This window comes from Triturus cristatus, chromosome 4_2, assembly GCF_964204655.1.
Source record: "Triturus cristatus chromosome 4_2, aTriCri1.1, whole genome shotgun sequence".
NCBI lineage: Eukaryota > Metazoa > Chordata > Amphibia > Caudata > Salamandridae > Triturus > Triturus cristatus.
In genome coordinates this window covers 914,987,821-915,005,206 of record NC_140586.1, presented here as the reverse complement: position 1 = coordinate 915,005,206, position 17,386 = coordinate 914,987,821, and the positions used below count along the sequence as shown (strand labels likewise).

At 47.5% G+C, this 17,386-nt stretch overlaps 1 protein-coding gene across 9 annotated transcripts in view; it reads left to right on the top strand.

Annotated features, from left to right (window-relative positions):
- The window catches only part of SZT2 (SZT2 subunit of KICSTOR complex), a 937,318-nt gene that overhangs the window by 187,577 nt on the left and 732,355 nt on the right, over positions 1-17,386 (top strand). For all 9 annotated transcript variants that reach the window (XM_085602961.1, XM_085602966.1, XM_085602963.1 and 6 more), the window contains exon 17: positions 10,730-10,808. In XM_085602961.1, coding sequence (XP_085459087.1) covers positions 10,730-10,808 — 79 coding nt within the window. The remainder of the gene's footprint in view (positions 1-10,729; positions 10,809-17,386) is intronic.

Below are 17,386 nucleotides of genomic sequence, written 5' to 3'. Positions count from 1 at the left end.
CACTCCTTCTTCCAGGAGGGACTTTGTCCCCTCTGGTCAACCATTGTCCATTCTTTGTTTTGGAAGGACCTTTGCCCCCTCATGGTTCTGGGACCAGTCTTTGCCCCCATCTGTATCTGGTTCTGGTGTCTCCAAGCTGATCATAAGCTTTTTGCCCCCAATATGAGCTGTCAAATGTTCCTGCTTTTAATTCCCTGGTACTGAATGTTTCAATCTCATTTCTGGTTTAGTTTACTTGGTGCTAAGTAACCTAGAAGTGTTCCTGGGTTTTGTTTTTAACTTCAATGGCACTAGGTCATTCCAACACCCTTATGACCACATTTTTAAGTGCAATGTTTACCGGCATGATAGCCTCTCCATTTTCTGGTTGTTAAGTCCAAATTTATCAACATGGGAGGCATTGAGTATTACAAGTTATAAACCTGTAGCAAATCTCTGTATTTTCCTGTGTATGCGATAACACAGATTTCATGAAAATAAAATACCCCATAGTCCACAAGGTGACACACTTGTCAAGAGTTTCACACAGTTACAGACTTTAAATACACTTACGAGTGCACATGCCATCAAATTCATTGTTGTTCCTAAGTTCAACCTCCAAGAACTATGCCATTTGATTTGAACCAGGAGTGAACACGTTAGAATATGATCGAAATATGAAGTCAGATCCCTTGACAAAACGTGTGCAGAAAACAGGTAAAGGTGTTTTTTTTTTTTTAATGTGAAGCTCCATGGCAACAATGAAAGCGTCAGACACTTACAAGCCCACAGCGTAACTTGCGGAATGTTTTTTCTTCCCAAAGTACACAGGCATCAGACAGGCAGTGCTTGAGCTTTTGTCACTCTTAGATTTCGCGGCGTATATTCAGGGAGTCAGTTTAAAGCAAGAGTTCGCTTACCAAATTCGTTCCTGCTTCACAACATAGAGATTAGAGATGGGCACGATGACTCTCATTTGCATTGTGTACCCGTAACCCTTTTGATGAGAAGTAACAAAATGGCTGCCTGGCGTCGCGTTGTGTAATTTCACGTTGCACGATGACGCGCTCTGAGGGGTTTCTGTGCCAACGCAGTACTCCTTGGCAACAATGAGAGGCTTCCTCGAGATGCTGCTTCCTAGCAACGCACAGTGCAGGAATAGCGCGTGTGGAGAAAGGCGCGCGCAGCTTGAAACTGACTAACAACATACGGTGCAGAAATGGTGCAAAAACTGACTCACAGTTATGGCAAGTGACGTCCGAGGTGAATTTCTCCAGGTTTCTTTACTTCTGCTCCATCGGAATTTGTACCACTGGATGACGACAGCTGGGATCGGAAATGTTGGCTACTCTTTCCTTTCCTGTTCTTTTTATTTATTTTTTATTTATTTTTTTTACGGTTTCTTGCAGCAATGATTTTATGGCCAGTGCTCTCAATTGATTTCTTTGCGCTTCTTTAGTTTGTCGTAATATGACAGCAACAGAGAAAAACGTGCGGTAGTTTCCAATTTCTTTTACCGTGCTTCGTGCTGCAGACTTGGTTCTTGGAGTGAGACGCTGCCAGAGATCAGCAATTGACTCACAGTTTGAACAGGTATTCGCTTCTTCTTTTCTTAGTTTTGTTTCTTTGGAGTTAATCTTCTGTTTTCACACATTTCTGAAATTTCTAGCTACTTGTGGCCACGTTACTGGCAGTAAATAGGTGACTGCCAGGGGTTCTTAGTGCGAGGTGCTGCCAGGTATCAGTAATCGACTCACGGTTGGTGAAAGTAGACTTTTCTTATCTTGGTTTCGTTTCTTTTGACTTTCGCCTCGTTTGTCCGGTTTCTTGTTTCTTTGATCACGTTACTGGCAGCAGATAGGTGGACCGCAGATCTGGGATCTGTCCTCTCCCGGTACTGATTCTAGGACACTGCGACCCCTTCCGGTCCTGGGACCTCCTTTGTCCTCGCTCGATCCTGGTTCTACCGGTCCTGGGACTTCTTTTGTCCTCTCTGTCCTGGTGCTGAGACATCCCAACTCCTGAGTACTTGGTAGTTCAGTCTTCCTCTACCAAGGCCAACCCCAACATATTCCCCACTGCTCCAACACATAGGGAATTGAAGCACATAGATGCGCTTTGGAATAGCGTTCTCTAGTCTGCCAGTCTGGCTTTAAGCTTTCAGAATGCTGTTTGCCTGCTGCGGTGCTAAACACATGCCATCTGGGATATGGCCAACAAGATCTTACTTACATTCACTATGAAGTCAGAAATCCCTTTTCTCAAACAATTCAAGAAAGACAGGACCCTGCTAAATATATGCTCCGAGCTTGTCTATTTTACTGTAGGCAGTGTAGTACTACTGTAGTACGGTGTCATGTCTGGATGCGTGCTGCAGGTACTCTGGGGATGAGCAGGCATCCCTGATAAGCATGCTGTTTGATGGCATCAGCCTTTTTGTAATCAAAACTACTAATATGCTTCAAAACAAGCATTGGCATAGCCAATAGGTCTTGCCTTTGGGACCTTATAAGTATTTAGCCATGCAATAGTTGCATAACTAAATACTTATAAGGTCCCAAAAGCGAGACCTAATGGCTATGTCAAGCAGCCGTGCGGCCGTGAAAGTGATCGCCATCGCGATCAAACATCAAAGCGGCCGCGAAAGTTAAAGTAATCGCGGTAAAGCGCGGCGTGCGCGCCCGCGCACATGCACTGTAGCTCTAGGCTGGCCTGGTAGCACTTTTTGGAGCCCTCTCAATAAGTTTCGCCAGACCAGCGCATGCGCTGGGTCAGCCGAGACCTAAACAGCCAGGCTACGCCTGCTCCTTAGGCTTGCCATCCAGATAGTCATTTAGACCAACAAAACCGGAAATTCAGAACATACTTTTGTCATGACTGTGACATGCTGGGTTTCTGTTGCAGTAACCCCCCCCCACACTTTTTGCCAGACTACTGATGCACTTTGACTTGATGTGCCCTCGGTTCCTGCCAATCAGGTTCCCAGGGCCTGTGTTCTTTCCCCAAAACTGTACCTTGTACAGCCAATTGGCACCCTCTGGCCACAGGTCAGCCCCTTGTAAATGGTACCACCGGTACCCAGGGCACTGTGACCAGGGAAGGCCTGTAAGGGCTGCAATACTTATTGTGCCACCTTTAGAGGTCCTGTCCTTTACATTCACACACTGTCTTCGCAGGCTGCGTGTTTTGGTGCAGAACAAAGTGAAGAGTCCACATGGCACAAATCCCTGTGTGCCATGCCTACAACCCACTGCCCTGCCATGGATCAGTCACCCCTCTAGCTGGGTGCACTATACCAGTGGTGAGGGTACAGGTGCATGAGCCCTGTACCCCTACAATTCCTTAGACATTGTAAGTGCAGTGCTGCCATTAAGAGTATATGGTGCTGGGTGTTTGTCATTACAAACTCCACAGTGCCATAATGGCTTCACTGAAAACTGAGATGTTTGGTATCAAACTTCTCAGGACATTAAACCCACACGTGTTTCTGGACCCCTAGGGTGGGAGCCTTAGCTCCCTGAGCCCAGAAACAAAGCCTTTCCTGGGTGAGGTGTTCAAAACTCCCCCAGCCAGGAAGAGCCATCTGTGGCAGGGGAGCTTCAAAGGCCTTGCAGCCTTTGTTATGCGACCCCCAGCCTCTCCTATCAAGAGCAGGCCCCCTTCCAATCTCTCCCCTCCTTTTCGGCAGGAAGGCAGGCGGGAAAAATTAGCCTGCTCAGAAGGTGTGCCCACCTCTGCCAACTTCACCCCTCAGACGGGAGAGGCAAAGTGAAGCTGACTCTTCAGTGCCCGCCATCTTGAAGATGGCAGGCACTCCCCAATCAGGATTAGGGATTGTGCTCATACCCCCATTTGGGATGAGCACACCAAGGGTGTAGGCCCATTGGCTACTGACCTCGAGACCCCTAAATACAGTATTTAGGGGGCAGTCCTGAACCAAGAAGCAGACAAGAATTCAGAAGAAGAAAAGGAGGACCGGATAGCCGTGCTGTAGCTAACAAGTGGAGGACGGGTGAAACCCCGAAACCGGTCCTAGGATGCTTGATTCCGGTCCAGGGAAGGCATGGCTTGGCAGTTCGGGCTGGACTGTTCCCATGAGGCACAGGGTCAAGGCTGATTTGCATATGGCCATGTCTGAACTGGGGTGGCGTGGTGAGCAAAATAACGATGGATTAAACCCAGATCTGTGACGGGGGTGAATGTTTTGCCAATGCGCAACATTCCGTCCATCATCTTGTGTGTTTTGCTGTTCGCCCTATGTGGGAAGGGTTTGCCTAGACATGGGTCACGTGCTCACTACGCCACTGGAGTCAAGCTATCCTGGCAGAAGAGGGGTGAAACCCCGGAACCGGTCCTAGGATGCTTGATTCCGGTCCAGGGAAGACATGGCTTCGCAGTTCGGGCTGGACTGTTCCCATGAGGCACAGGGTCAAGACTGATTTGCATATGGCCATGTCTGAACTGGGGTGGCGTTGTGAGCAAAATAACGATGGATTAAACCCAGATCTGTGACTGGGGGTGAATGTTTTGCCAATGTGCAACATTCCGTCCGTCATCTTGTGTGTTTTGCCTTTTTAATGCAACCACCAGCTTGTGCTGCTAACAACAGATGGCAGCCCCCGGTTTAACCCCCACTTTGGGCAGGAAAGCTGGTGGGAAAACCTAGGAAGAATAGGCCAAAGGTGGAGGAGGCGAGGTGAAGAACATCTTTCAGTCCCTGCCATCTTGAAGATGGGGAGACGCCTCCAAACATGGCTAGGACTATGACCCCTTCCAAAGGAGGGTGACATAATTGATGGTGTAGTCACCCCAGGTAAGGTGCTCATTGGCCCTACCTGTTACTCCCCTAATACGCCCTTAAATTTAGTATTTAAGTGGCTCCCCCAGACCTGATAACTAGTTCCTGCTGACTAAATAAGAACAAGCATTTTCAATGCAATCGTCTCACCTTTAGGACCGTATATGTATTTATCTATGCAGCACATTACCCTGGGTGCTGAAACATCTACTGTTCTCTAACATGGAGGGAAAGTAAGCACCAAACTGCGTGACACACCAGGTTTGGGAACACATGGAGAGAAATATTGCCTTTCAACGAGAAATGGTATAGTCCAAAGCACTGTTTTTAATATAAAAGCAAGGCCTTCGGTGATCATATCATTGAAAATACAAGATTTAAAAAAAAATATTGTTGTCTACGGGTGTTCGTGGAAGACAATTTCTGTGGACTGGAATCTAGAGAATGCTAAAGTGATTCCGGTATTTTACTGGCCTCTGCTGGTCGTTTTCTATCAAGAAAGTTAAATAGAGGCAGTTTCCAGAAAAAAATAAAGTCCTTCAGCAGAAAGCAATTCTGGAATTTTACTGACCTCTGCTGGTCGTTTTCTACCAAGACAGTTAGAGGCAGTTGAACAGAAAACAAAGTCCCCAAGGGGAAGCAGACAAGTCCTAGGGCTGATCTCCAGAGCCCACAAAGTACATACACATATAAGTATATACTAAAGTATATATACTAAAGTATATACAAGAGGTCTCGAATAATCGACCTAAAAAGGACGATGAAAACCCAGTGCAGAAGAAGACTGAAGACGCCTACTGACTTGACCCCAGCCCTACTGAGCTGTTGGCAGCCCTCAAAAATCCTGCAAAGAAACTACGCCTGTCCAGCAATCAGCGACCTCCACAAACCCTGAAAGGACTGCCTGCCTCTGAAGAAGACCACAACTTCTGAGGACAGGGGCTCTGTCCACAAAGAAAACCACACCAAGGACTCTGGTGCCCTCCGGATCAGCGATCCTAGACCACTCTGCACCAGACGCCTCCGGCCTGTGTGCAGGTGGGCCACCGATCCAGAAAAGGTTCCCCAGCGATCCTGAGTCCAAGTCCAGTGTTGGCTGACCCCTCCTGGATAGCAGGAAGATGCCTGCAGACTAAATCCTGAGGCTCCCCTGGACCGTGTCCGGCTCTGGTAAGAAGAATCCGACATCAAAGGACACCCCCTGCACCTGAAGCCCTTGGGCCTTGGTGAGCTGTACAGGCGGTGCCCTTGCGACCCTCAACACCAACTTATATCTGCTGTTCCTGGTGTCCTCTGTGCAGCCTCCGGTTCGACGCCTGCAACCTGTTTGTTAAACCGAGATTTGTCATTGAAAAGCATTGGATGCCCAACGCAGTATTTGCACCCTTCACCCGGCCGCCCTTGAGTCGCTGGTGCTGTATTTTTGGAGCTGCCTTGTGGCCCCCCGTGCTTGATCTAACCTCTTCAGCTTAGCCCCCTGCAACCGATTTACCTATCTGCAAGCGCTGTGGCTCCAAGTGCCCCCAGTCTCCATTGAAACGCATTAGGCCTATCTCCGAATTTGACCTTTGAACCCAGCCGCCCCTTTGCCGCTTGTGGTGCAGACTTTGGGCTTACCTGAATCCTGCCCTCTGCTGACCTTAAACCCTGAGGACTGGAACTGTCAGCTGGGTACTCAACACCTAAACTGCATTGTCCTTCTCGATCGGAGTTAGACGTGTTACCGGGAGACGGAATAAGGAGCTTACCCCCTGATGAATGGCATTCTACATGCCCGAAATGCATTGGGGATGATTCGCACCCTATTCTAAATGCTTCATCAGCAACTTAATCAACGTCTCCAAATGGATGATATGATTAATTCATGAAAACTAAAGACAATCACTGTGAATTGAAATAAAAAGTTTTGCATCCAAACATTTGACTTGAATTGGATTAAATTTGAATAAAACAGACTTCCATTGAACACCAGCAGTGTATCTGAGGCACACGTCCCAGCTGGGAACTGCAATAGTGCTTCCTCTATAGGATAACATTGAACTGTTAAAAAATTGTTTTGACTTTTGAAAGTGAAAAGTATTTTTCCTGAAAAACGTACTTCCCTTTTTGTGATTATCTTGGTCTTAAAATAAAACTCAAACAACTGTTATTTTTCTAAAATTGGTGTGGATCTCTGTAAAACCTGGGGTCACCAGGCCCTAAGGGGGTAACATGACTCGAGCGGCTGGGCACCCAAAGGCTTATGTGTAAAGCGACCATACAACACACACATCCTCTGAAGCAAGGAACGCACACCATAAGGGACGCCACACTGTAGAATGTATGCAAATAACTCAAGTTTATCCAAGCAGTTGGATGTAAATGCAGTTCCTTATATATAAATGCAGTTCATGAGATATAAATGCAGTTCATGAGATATAAATGCAGTTCATGAGATATAAATGCAGTTCATGAGATATAAATGCAGTTCATGAGATGACAATGGCATGGCTCACATAGAGTAGCATTTGATTCACCAACAACATATTCACCAGCATAATATTCACCAGCACTTTCCCCAGAGGTCCTAGGCCACCTTGGTATATCCTAACCTTGGTTGTAAGGACTGGGGATTGTAGCGCCACACCTGGGGACAAGCAGGGACTCTGGGCAGACTTCGCGGGCTTACCGCTACCCCTGGTACCCTTCGCGCCTCAGTGGGCGATTTCCGCACTATACGCGTCAATCTGGCCTGGTACACCTGTGGACAAAGCCTACGAACACAGCACTACTCGTAATAACGAAGCAGTGGACACTTCTGAGTAGAGCCTACGATCATAACGCTACTCGTAATAATTAAGCCTTGGACACTTCGGAGCAGAGCCTGCGAACATAGCGCTACTCGTAACATCTAAGCATTGAACACTTCGGAGCAGAACCTGCGAACATAGCGCTACTCGTAACATCTAAGCATTGAACACTTCAGAGCTGAGCCTGCGAACATAGCGTGACTCGTAATTTATCAGCCTGAAGCACTTATGAGCAGAGCCTACAACCACAGCGCCACTCGTAATATACCAGAATGAAGCACTTCTGAGAAGAGCCTACAACCACAGCGCTACTCGTAATATGCAAGCATCCAGCACTTCTGGGCAGTTCGCGGAGCACAACGAGACTCGACAGTCTTGTAGGAAGGGGCAATCCCTCGGAGGGGTGTCACCGTCCTGGGTGAAAGGGGGAACTCCCACGGAGGGGAACCAGGGTCTCGGGGTGCGGTGCTGCTCCCGGTCTGTAGGGGGGCGCACCGGGGTCCGTCCCAAGCCTCCCGGCTTACCTTGATCTCGACGTCTTGAGGCGTCCAACCCCAGCTCCGGACTCCGCAGTCGATTCTTCCGCGACGGGGGCAGGCCACGGCCTCACGCACCTCCTCCAGCAGCTGCGACGGCAGCAACGGGGCCCCGGGCTTCTCCGCGGGCCTCGACACGATGAGGGTGCACACTTCAGGCTTCCGGGCCGCGGCGGTGAGCGCGCTCTAGGCCCGGAAATCAAATTAAGCGGAGAGTTCCGCGCTCGACGGTGCTTGCTGCAGGGGATCCCAGGCCAGGTCAGGGAGCGCAGGGGTCACAGCACTAATACCTGTTCGATCCCCAGCAATTCCACAATCAGCTTGGCATATGGTTTCCGTGTTCAGGTTTTGACATGAAGTCTCAGCATTCAGTTTCAGCATGCGGTCGTGTCATGAGGGTTCAGCATTCAGTTTCTGCAATCAGTTGCTATATGAAGTCTTGATGGCGCAGATGTCTCTGGCGCCCTTGGGGGGTTCTGTTCCTGGGGGGGTAGGGATTGAGTTGGCGACTAGGTCCTTCCTAGTCAGGCTGGGCAGAGGTTCCCTGGGTCCTCCTACTGCTGGGCAAGATCAGTGGGCTTTACAGGATCCCTCACTCACTTAAGAGGCAGCACCTAAATCCTGTCACTCTCAGAGGCATAAGTCCCTGGCTAGGCCCTACCGCCTAAAACTCCTGCTTGGATTCTCCAGCTCTGCTTTACCCCACTGGCCAACTAACTAGAAAAAGTTCCCTCCCTCACTTAAGTAGCCCTAGGTCAGGTGACCTCTAGCCAAGGCGGCAAAAGTAAAAACCACACCTCCCTTCTAGAAGGTTCCAGCACATTCCAGGAGCTTCCCCATTCTACCTATGGGACAAAAAGGCGGGCTGGTATCGCAACATTGTTGTGGGGGTTCCAGCCAGCTCCTGGCAGCTAGGGTGCTACTAATAAAGACCACTCTGCAGTAGCAGGGGCCTGTGGCAGCCATCTTGGGAGAAGGGAGCACCTGCACCTTAACACTGGTTGGCAATGAAAAGGCGCCCGGAGACCTAGTCCAACATAAAAATGAGGGTGGAAAAAATGAGGCACGATCAAAAATAGAAGGGGAGACCACCCTAGGGCTGACAGGTCTAACAGTCTCCTTTTTGAGTCGTGTGTTCCTTATTGGTCTATGTGTGTGCATACATGTCTTACTCTCCTCTATGTTAGGCCTAAGGCTGCTTGCCCATAGTTCCATTAATGGAGCACTTTGGGTTTACATTGAGCCCTGTACACTTCTGGGGGAATCTCAGGACTTCTGTGCAAGGTATAACCACTTAGTGGTTTACCATATACAGAGCCAGCTTCCTACACCTGCTTTCCAACTTCTCAATGTGCGCCGTTTTCGAGGTCTCTTACTGCATAGTGTGTTTAGGAAGCCAGTGACTCTACGTCTCTCCTGTCACCAAAGGCAACCCTCACACCCTGTGCAACAGCTCCAGAGGAAATTGTAGCAAATTCCAGAGTCACAAAGACAGCAGTGCACTTCCTCTTCGTTGCCTGCTGCTACCATAGCCAGGATGCTTTGATTGAACCTCTTGCAGCACTACACAGCCGGTTGGGGCATTTTACATTCCCAACTGACATACAATCATGTAAGACCAGTGGTTGCTGTAGGTGTTCAACACAGTTACCTCTCCACTTTACATCCGCTCTTCCCCGTATTCCACCTATTTTTATTCGGGTGTCTACAGATAAAGCCTCCGTCCTTGCCCAGGAAGTTCAATCACTGCTGACCAAAGGGACCATAGAAACAGTTAACAAGGTGGAGAGTGGCATGGGGTGTTTCTCCTTCAGGAAGACAAGTTCAGGATGTCAAGGTACTATCTGGCCTGGATACAGTGGGATATGGGGAACTGGATGGTGTCTTTGGACTACTTTCATCTGCCAATCTTGCTATCCGACAGGCCCTTTTTTCATTTCATGGGGATGTCGAAACCCTTTCAATTTACTGTGCCGTCCTTTAGACCCACCTTGATCCCCCTGGAATTTAGGTGTTTAAGGTTCTGATGGTGGTATTTGCAGCCAATCTTGGAGGTCAGGGATAGAGGAATTCTTTTGCCTCAAGGACTGGCTCTTTTCAGTCAGTTGCATACCCCTACATTCAACTCTCACCCTGCTATTCTGGGATTATCAATCCACCATCTTAAATACCATCTGCAGGTTCTACAGAGGATTTCCTTCGTAAGGACCATCCTGGCCACAGTGGCTTGCATGACATTCTGACCCGTATAGTGAGTATGGGTATTCATGTTTAATCCTGATGTCGCTGGCTTGATTCCTGGGTTCCGGCGCCAGCAGTTCTCAGGCTTCTTAACACTTTGGGGTCATGAATGCAGCTGGTGTCTTGAAACTGCTGCTCACATCTCTGTCAATGGCAAGGCAAACAAGCTAAGTAGACTTTGTCTGACGGACTACGAATGGCTCCTGCATCAAGATATGGTCCAAGGAAGCATGGTTTTCATGGTTGACTTGTTGTAGCTGTGTGTTTTGTGCCATTTGTTGCTTGTGATTTTACATTGTTGTTTTGCAGCCCAGTTGTGCTGTGAACCTGCATTGTTGTGTTAATAACCCATAAGCAGAGTCTTCTCTGTTTTGTCTCCTGTGCAGGATCCGCTTGTCTGAGGGCTTCCACTTTGCCTTCAGTGGAGAAGGGATTGTCAGCATGGTGTTGGAGCTTCCGATGCAGGTAGTCTTTATTTCTTAGTCTCTGGTAATGCCTTTTGTCTTTACTAGCTTTCTATGCCCAGCATCCTGCTCATTACTTTGTTGCGTCCGCTTGTTTATTACGCTCCTCTGTTTCACTGCTTTTTGATCCCAGTGCTCACCTTTTGTTCTCCATATCTACGGCCTCCACTCCTCCCCAAATGCAAAAAAGAAATATTGATGGACAGAATGCAGTACAATGTCATACATTCACCCCAGTACAGAGATCTGGGCCTAAATCCATCGTTTTTTTGCTCACCATGCCTTTCCAGTTTGCACCCAGCCTTATGCAAATCATTCTTGACCCTGCGCCCAATGGGAACAGTCCAGCCCGAACTGCCAGGCCAGGTCCTCCCTGGACTGGAAACAAGCATCCTAGGACCGTTTCGGCTTTCACCCCTCTTCAGCCAAGATAGCTTGATTCCAGTGGCATGGAGAGCACGGGACTCACGTCTGAGCATACCCGTCCCACTCGGGGTGACAAATGCATTTGTCACCCCGAGTGGGACGGGTATGCTCAGACGTGAGTTTCCCAGGGCCTGTGTTCTTTCCCCAAAACTAAACCCAACTGGCATCTCTGGCCACAGGTCAGCCCCTGATAAATGGTACCACAGGTACCCAGTTCACTTTGACCAGAGAAGGCCTCTAAGGGCTGCAGCACTTATTGTGCCACCCTTAGAGGTCCTGTACCACTACACTCACACACTGCCTTTGCAGGCTGTGTGTTTTTGTGCAGAACAAAGTGAAGAGTCGACATGGCACACAGGGATGTGTGCCATGGCTACTGCCCTGGCATAGATCAGTCACCCCTCTAGTTGGGTCCACTATACCTGTGGTGAGGGTACAGGTGCATGAGCCCTGTACCCCTACAGTGTCTTAAGTCCATTCTTAGACGTTGTAAGGGCAGTGCTGCCATTAAGAGTATACAGTACTGTGAGTTTGTCATTACGAACTCCACAGCACCATAATGGCTACACTGAAAACTGAGAAGTTTGGTATCAAAACTCTCAGCACATTAAACCCGCACTGATGCCAGTGTGGAATTTAATGAAAAGCATCCGGGGACTGCGAATCCAGCCCACTCTGCACCTGCCGAACCCGGCCTGAGCTAGAGTTGAAAAATACATTGAGGAGGTCACCCCGGCGATCGTGACCCAAGATCCGGCGACACCTGACCTGCCTCAAGCCGATGCCTGCAGTCTAAATCCAGAAGGCCCCCCTAACCGTGACCCGGAGCTGGTAAGAAGATCCGACCCCAAAAGGCACCCCTGCACCCGACGCCCCACAGCCTTGTTTGCCCAAACTGATGATGCCTAACCAAGCCCTAACTTCCCAACTTACCTCTCAAAGTGGTGGTTGCACCCAGAAGTCCTTTGTCTCCCTGCCTGCAGTTCTTTTCCAAACCGGAGGTTCCCCATTGAAAACAGGGCACCCGACCTTGAAACAGCACCCTGCACCCGGCCGCCCTAGTGCCGCTGAGGGTGCACCTTTCATGCTAGTTTGGTTCCCCATTTGCCCTGACCTAAACCCTAGGAGCTTCGCTCCAACAACCCAGTGTCCTGCTTGCCAGCAGCCACCAACCGGAGGCCTCCCATCCCCCATTGTATAATATTGGGCCTCAACACTCTGCACCCGGCCGCCCTAGTGCCGCTGAGGGTGCAACACTGACCCTGGGGGACCCCTTAGTCTAACACCAGAACCTTAACTCCCCCAGTCGACAACTTACCTGTGAACCAGTAACCTGTTTTTCCTCCATAGGATAACATTGACAATTTTCCTCCAAAAAGTTTCTAAGTGTGGAGTTTTGAAATCTAAAAATATTCTTTAAAAATCGCACGAATAACCAAAACGTATTTACTGACCTGTTTCCAGGAAATGTCCCAGTGCTGAATCAAGGCATCCAGCACTGAGTTAGAAAAGTAACATAAAAAGTAACTTGCCTGTAATTTACTGAAAAAGCCTATTCATTTCAATGTACTGTCCTTGCTAAGTGTTGCAACCTACTGCATCCCCTGTGTAAATCAAACAAAGTACAATTCCTATTGCTTTTTCAAACTGTCCTACAATCAGCAACTTATTACTGTAAAGTATTTAATGCTTACCTGTGCCAGGCTTGCTTGGTTCTAAAAATAAACAGTATAATTTTATACAAAAACATTTGGCCTAGAGTTCAGTTCTTGTGTGTGAATTCATTTGCTGACTGAGTGTGTACATCAAATGCTTAATACTGTCCTCTGATACTGCCTTACTGCTCGACCAATCTACCATAAATAGAGAGTAAGGTTCTATCTAACTTTCACCTCTGCCTATCTCTGGGGTCACCTGGACTGTATACACACTATACCTCATTTTGGTGTAGTATATATAGAGCCAGTTTCCTACATCCTTTGATTAAGTTGTCCTCATTTTGTTGTACCCTATGTTACAGTTTGGCCTAAGATACACCATTTCTGAAACGCCTAAAAACTGTCTAGTGGTAAGACTCTCGGGCATTGATACGCCCTTTATTCAGATGCTGTCATGAGTCTTCTCTCTGGATCCTGTTGAACATCTCACCTGTCTTTTTAAAGTGCTGTCCTGGATATCGTAGCATTTACAAGCAACTATACATGGTGTCTATGCATTGTTCAAGTTGTATGATTAAAATGTGAAAAATGTCAATAAAAAAGATTTTTTTAAAAAAAGAATTGTGAATAAGATGCTAGTCCTTTAAATCCTCCTTTACAACTTCACAAAGGGGTTAAATGGGGATCCCGCTGTTTCATCTCCTTAAATCTGTACTGGAGAAGGGTTACATCACTTAAATGGCTGTGGGGATCCCCCTATGTTTGATCTTTGACTATGTTCGGAAGTTCTAGGCCAGGATTCCTCCATATTCCCTACTTAAATCTTTTCTTTGGCGATCGGGTTTTGCAATTGCCTGTTCAGTTCTTTACTGAGAAGGTAAATGTGCATTCCTCCCTATTCTCACGTTAAATTTATACTGAGAGGGATGGGGTTGGGCATTTCAACATATCTCGTCTTTAAACCTGTAAGGAAGAGTGATTTAGGGGTGGCCATATACCCCATCTTAAACCCTATATTGATTGGTTATTTTGTGAATCCTCTGTATGTCATGTTCAAATATGTTGTGTTTGGCAGATCTGGATCCCTTTGCATCCACTGCTAAAAATGTATATGCCATAAATAACTGAACTCCTCCCAACCCTCTTTGACGTGTCGGTTATGCTGTGCGAAAGAAGCCATGTGCCTCGGGAGGAGGATAGGGATACACTGCAGGTGATCCGGCAAGGGAGATGATGATGATGAGAAATTTATAAAGCGCGACGAATACCCTGGGGTGTCTAGGCGCTGCCCTTAACACATATAGATCAGACCGGACTAAGCATGAGAATTATGCCTTAAAAACCACGTTTTTAAGCCCTTTCTAAATTTTGACAGCCTAGTCTCTTTTTTTAAGTGAGGTTGGCAAAGAGTTCCACAGTTCAGTTGTTGTAGCAGTGAAGCGCTTGCCACCCCACCTAGCCCTGCTAACTCTAGGAAAAATTAGGTTTCCAAGTCCAGCTGATCTTGCTGGAATATATGGCTTAAAAATGATTGCCTGCTGCATTGGCCCTAAGTTGTTAAGTGATGTAAAGGCAATGCAGAGTGATTTAAACTGGATCCGCTTGGCTACCGGCAACCAGTGTAGACAGAGTAAAGCTGTGGAGACGGAGTCTAATATAGAGATACCTAGGAGTAATCTTGCTGCTGCATTCTGAGCAGTTTGTAGCTTTTGAATGCTGCACTTGGGGGTACTGGTAAAAAGGGCATTCCAATAGTCCAATCTTGAGGATATCAGCACAGTTTTCCTTAAATTCGTAGGTATTGCGGGAAGAATCTTCCTAAAAATGTTCAGGATAAAAAAGCAAGCCAAGGTGACCTGATTGGTTTGCGCTTCAAAAGACAGCTTCGTATCAAAGATGACTCCTACGTTTTTAGCTTTGGGCACTGGTTTAGGTAAAGGGTCAAGTTGTACCGGCCACCAGCTATCTGTCCAGAATGAGGGATTATTCCCCAACACCAAAACCTCAGTCTAGGATGAATTCAACTTCAGACTATTGTCCTCATCCAATTGGCTATATGGCTCATACAGTCACGAAAGCTAATGGCTGTAAGGCTGGATGGACTGCTCACAGAGACAATAATCGGTGTATCATCTGCATAAGATACAAGAGCAAAACCATGACTTTTTGCTGGTCTGGCAAGGGGTGTAACATAAAGATTAAAAAGCTTTGGCCTCAGGGAAGATCCCTGAGGAACTCCACTCAGCAGCAAAAAGGAAGGTGAAACATAGTTCCCTAATGCAACTTCCTGAGACTGTTCAGACAGGAAGGAGCCCAAAAGGGAGAGCCCTTTTTCCCTGATCCCGACGGAAGCTAGACTGACCCGCAGGAGCTCATGATTGACTGTATCATAAGAGCTGCTGATAGGTCTAAAAGGATCAGGGCAGCACTTCCCCCGCCGTCTAAGGTCTGCCTGAGCTCCTCAGCAGCTCTGTGCTATGATGAGCACGAAATCCAAATTGGGAGGAATCCAGAATAACGTTATCATTGATAAAGGAAGACAGTTCGATGTTAATGGCTTTCTGGATCACTTTTGCAGGGAAAGTGAGTCTCAAAGGTCTATAGTTGAGTCTCCTTTGCATCCAGATTAGATTTCTTTAATAAGGGAAGTATAGAGGCTTTCTTCCCCTCCATTGGAAAGCGCCCTGTTGTGAAAATGAAATGAAATACCAGCATTTGTAAAGTGCACACCTACCTCCGAAGAGGTGTCCCGTCGCTGTGAGCCGTCGGGAAGATTAAGTGAGCTATGAGTCACATGGTGCTGGGTTAACCTGCCGCCGGTGCCAGGAATCGAACCGGGAACCCCGAGGTCCAGAGTCGGGCACCCTGGCCGCTGCGCCACACCTCTTTCACATGGTATTAAGAATTGCTGTGAGGGGAATGGCTATTATTTCTAGAGACATATACAACATTTTTGGGGAGCATGGATCTGAAGGAGAGTCTGATTTAATTGCACCAATAATTTTAGAAGTATGTTCAATAGTCAGGGCAGAGAAAGAAGAAAGGATTGGGGTAGCTGACTCTGGTGAACTTTGCATCTTGTCATGAATTGTGGTTTGTATTTTATTGAGTTGGACAGGGATCTGAGCTAGGCAATTGTCCTTAAGCACAAAAGTGTTAAAAACAGACGTAACCTTGTGCTGAAAGGATTCTACTAAGAAGTTGCAAAACTTCTGACTGATCCTTGATGAAGGTGTGACTACAGGACTCCCTCCCCCACCCTTCACATGATCTTGTTATGCAGGATAGTTTCCTCCTGGCACAGAAGGACCCAGATTGGACCAAGTGATTGATTAAAACCGGGCAACTAGCATCATAACAGGGCTATGATTGTTCTACTTTTTCTGTTTTTAACCATGCCTCTTCCACCAATGAATAAAGTTTAGAAAATTGAACTGGCAGGCGGTAGGGATTTTTATTGGATCCCGTTCCCTTCTTTTTCTCAGTTTCCTGCTAAATAGCCTCAAAAGGTTGGGCTAGTAATGTAGGGGCCCATTTGTTTCTTGGTGGAAATATGTGAATCTGCACCTGCAGTGGGCCCAGCATTGGGAATGCTAGATGGACAAGATTCAGGTTTCCGATAAGGCAGTCTGGGACCTTCATTGGTGGATGTCAGATGCCATTTTGATGTATGGTAGGCCATTCTCGATTGCACACCCAGAGCCGTCAATGGTGACTTATGCATCCACTTCAGGTGTGGTCGGTCACCTGGATAAGTGTGGGAATCTGAAATCTCTGCTCTCCCTTGATGCAACGCCATTACATTAATCTTTTGGAGTTGCGTGCCATCGTCCTGGTCCTCAAAGCTTTTTATTCTTCCATCAAAAGTAGGTTGATCAAGGTTCTCATAGACAATATGACTGCCACGTGGTACCATAGCAAACTGGTTAGAGTGGGTCCCATGCTCTCTGTCTGGAGGCATTGAAGGTTTGAGGTTGGCTTAGTATTCACAAGAGCAGTCAAAAGAGATTGAGTTAGCTAGCGGGGTCACATAACATCAGGGTAGACTAGTTCAGTGGGTGTCATCTTGCACGTTACAAGTGGTGGTTCAACCTGAGGTTCTGCAGAGTATTTTTGCTCTATTCTGCATGATCTTTGTAGAGCTTTTAACTACCTCCATAAAACTCTGTCTCGCCTTTTGCACTCCAGAGTTTCCTCCTTGAGGTTCTCTAGGGGCGCCTTCCTCTTTCAGTGGAATTTCGTCCTCCTGTATACATTCCCACCTGTGCCACTATTCACAAGCAATATACCAGGCAATAGTCACACAGGGATGGAGCACAGCTGAATCTAGTGGCCTCGGAGTGCTGACTCATCAGCACTCGCTTCAGCATCCTCTTCAGGAGACTCTGCTATCCCAACAAAAGGGCAGATTGGGTCTCCCCAATCTACAGCTCCATTCATGGAGCTCGATCATAACCAGCTGAGAGGTTTATATCTGCTGTCAGAGGTGGTGGAT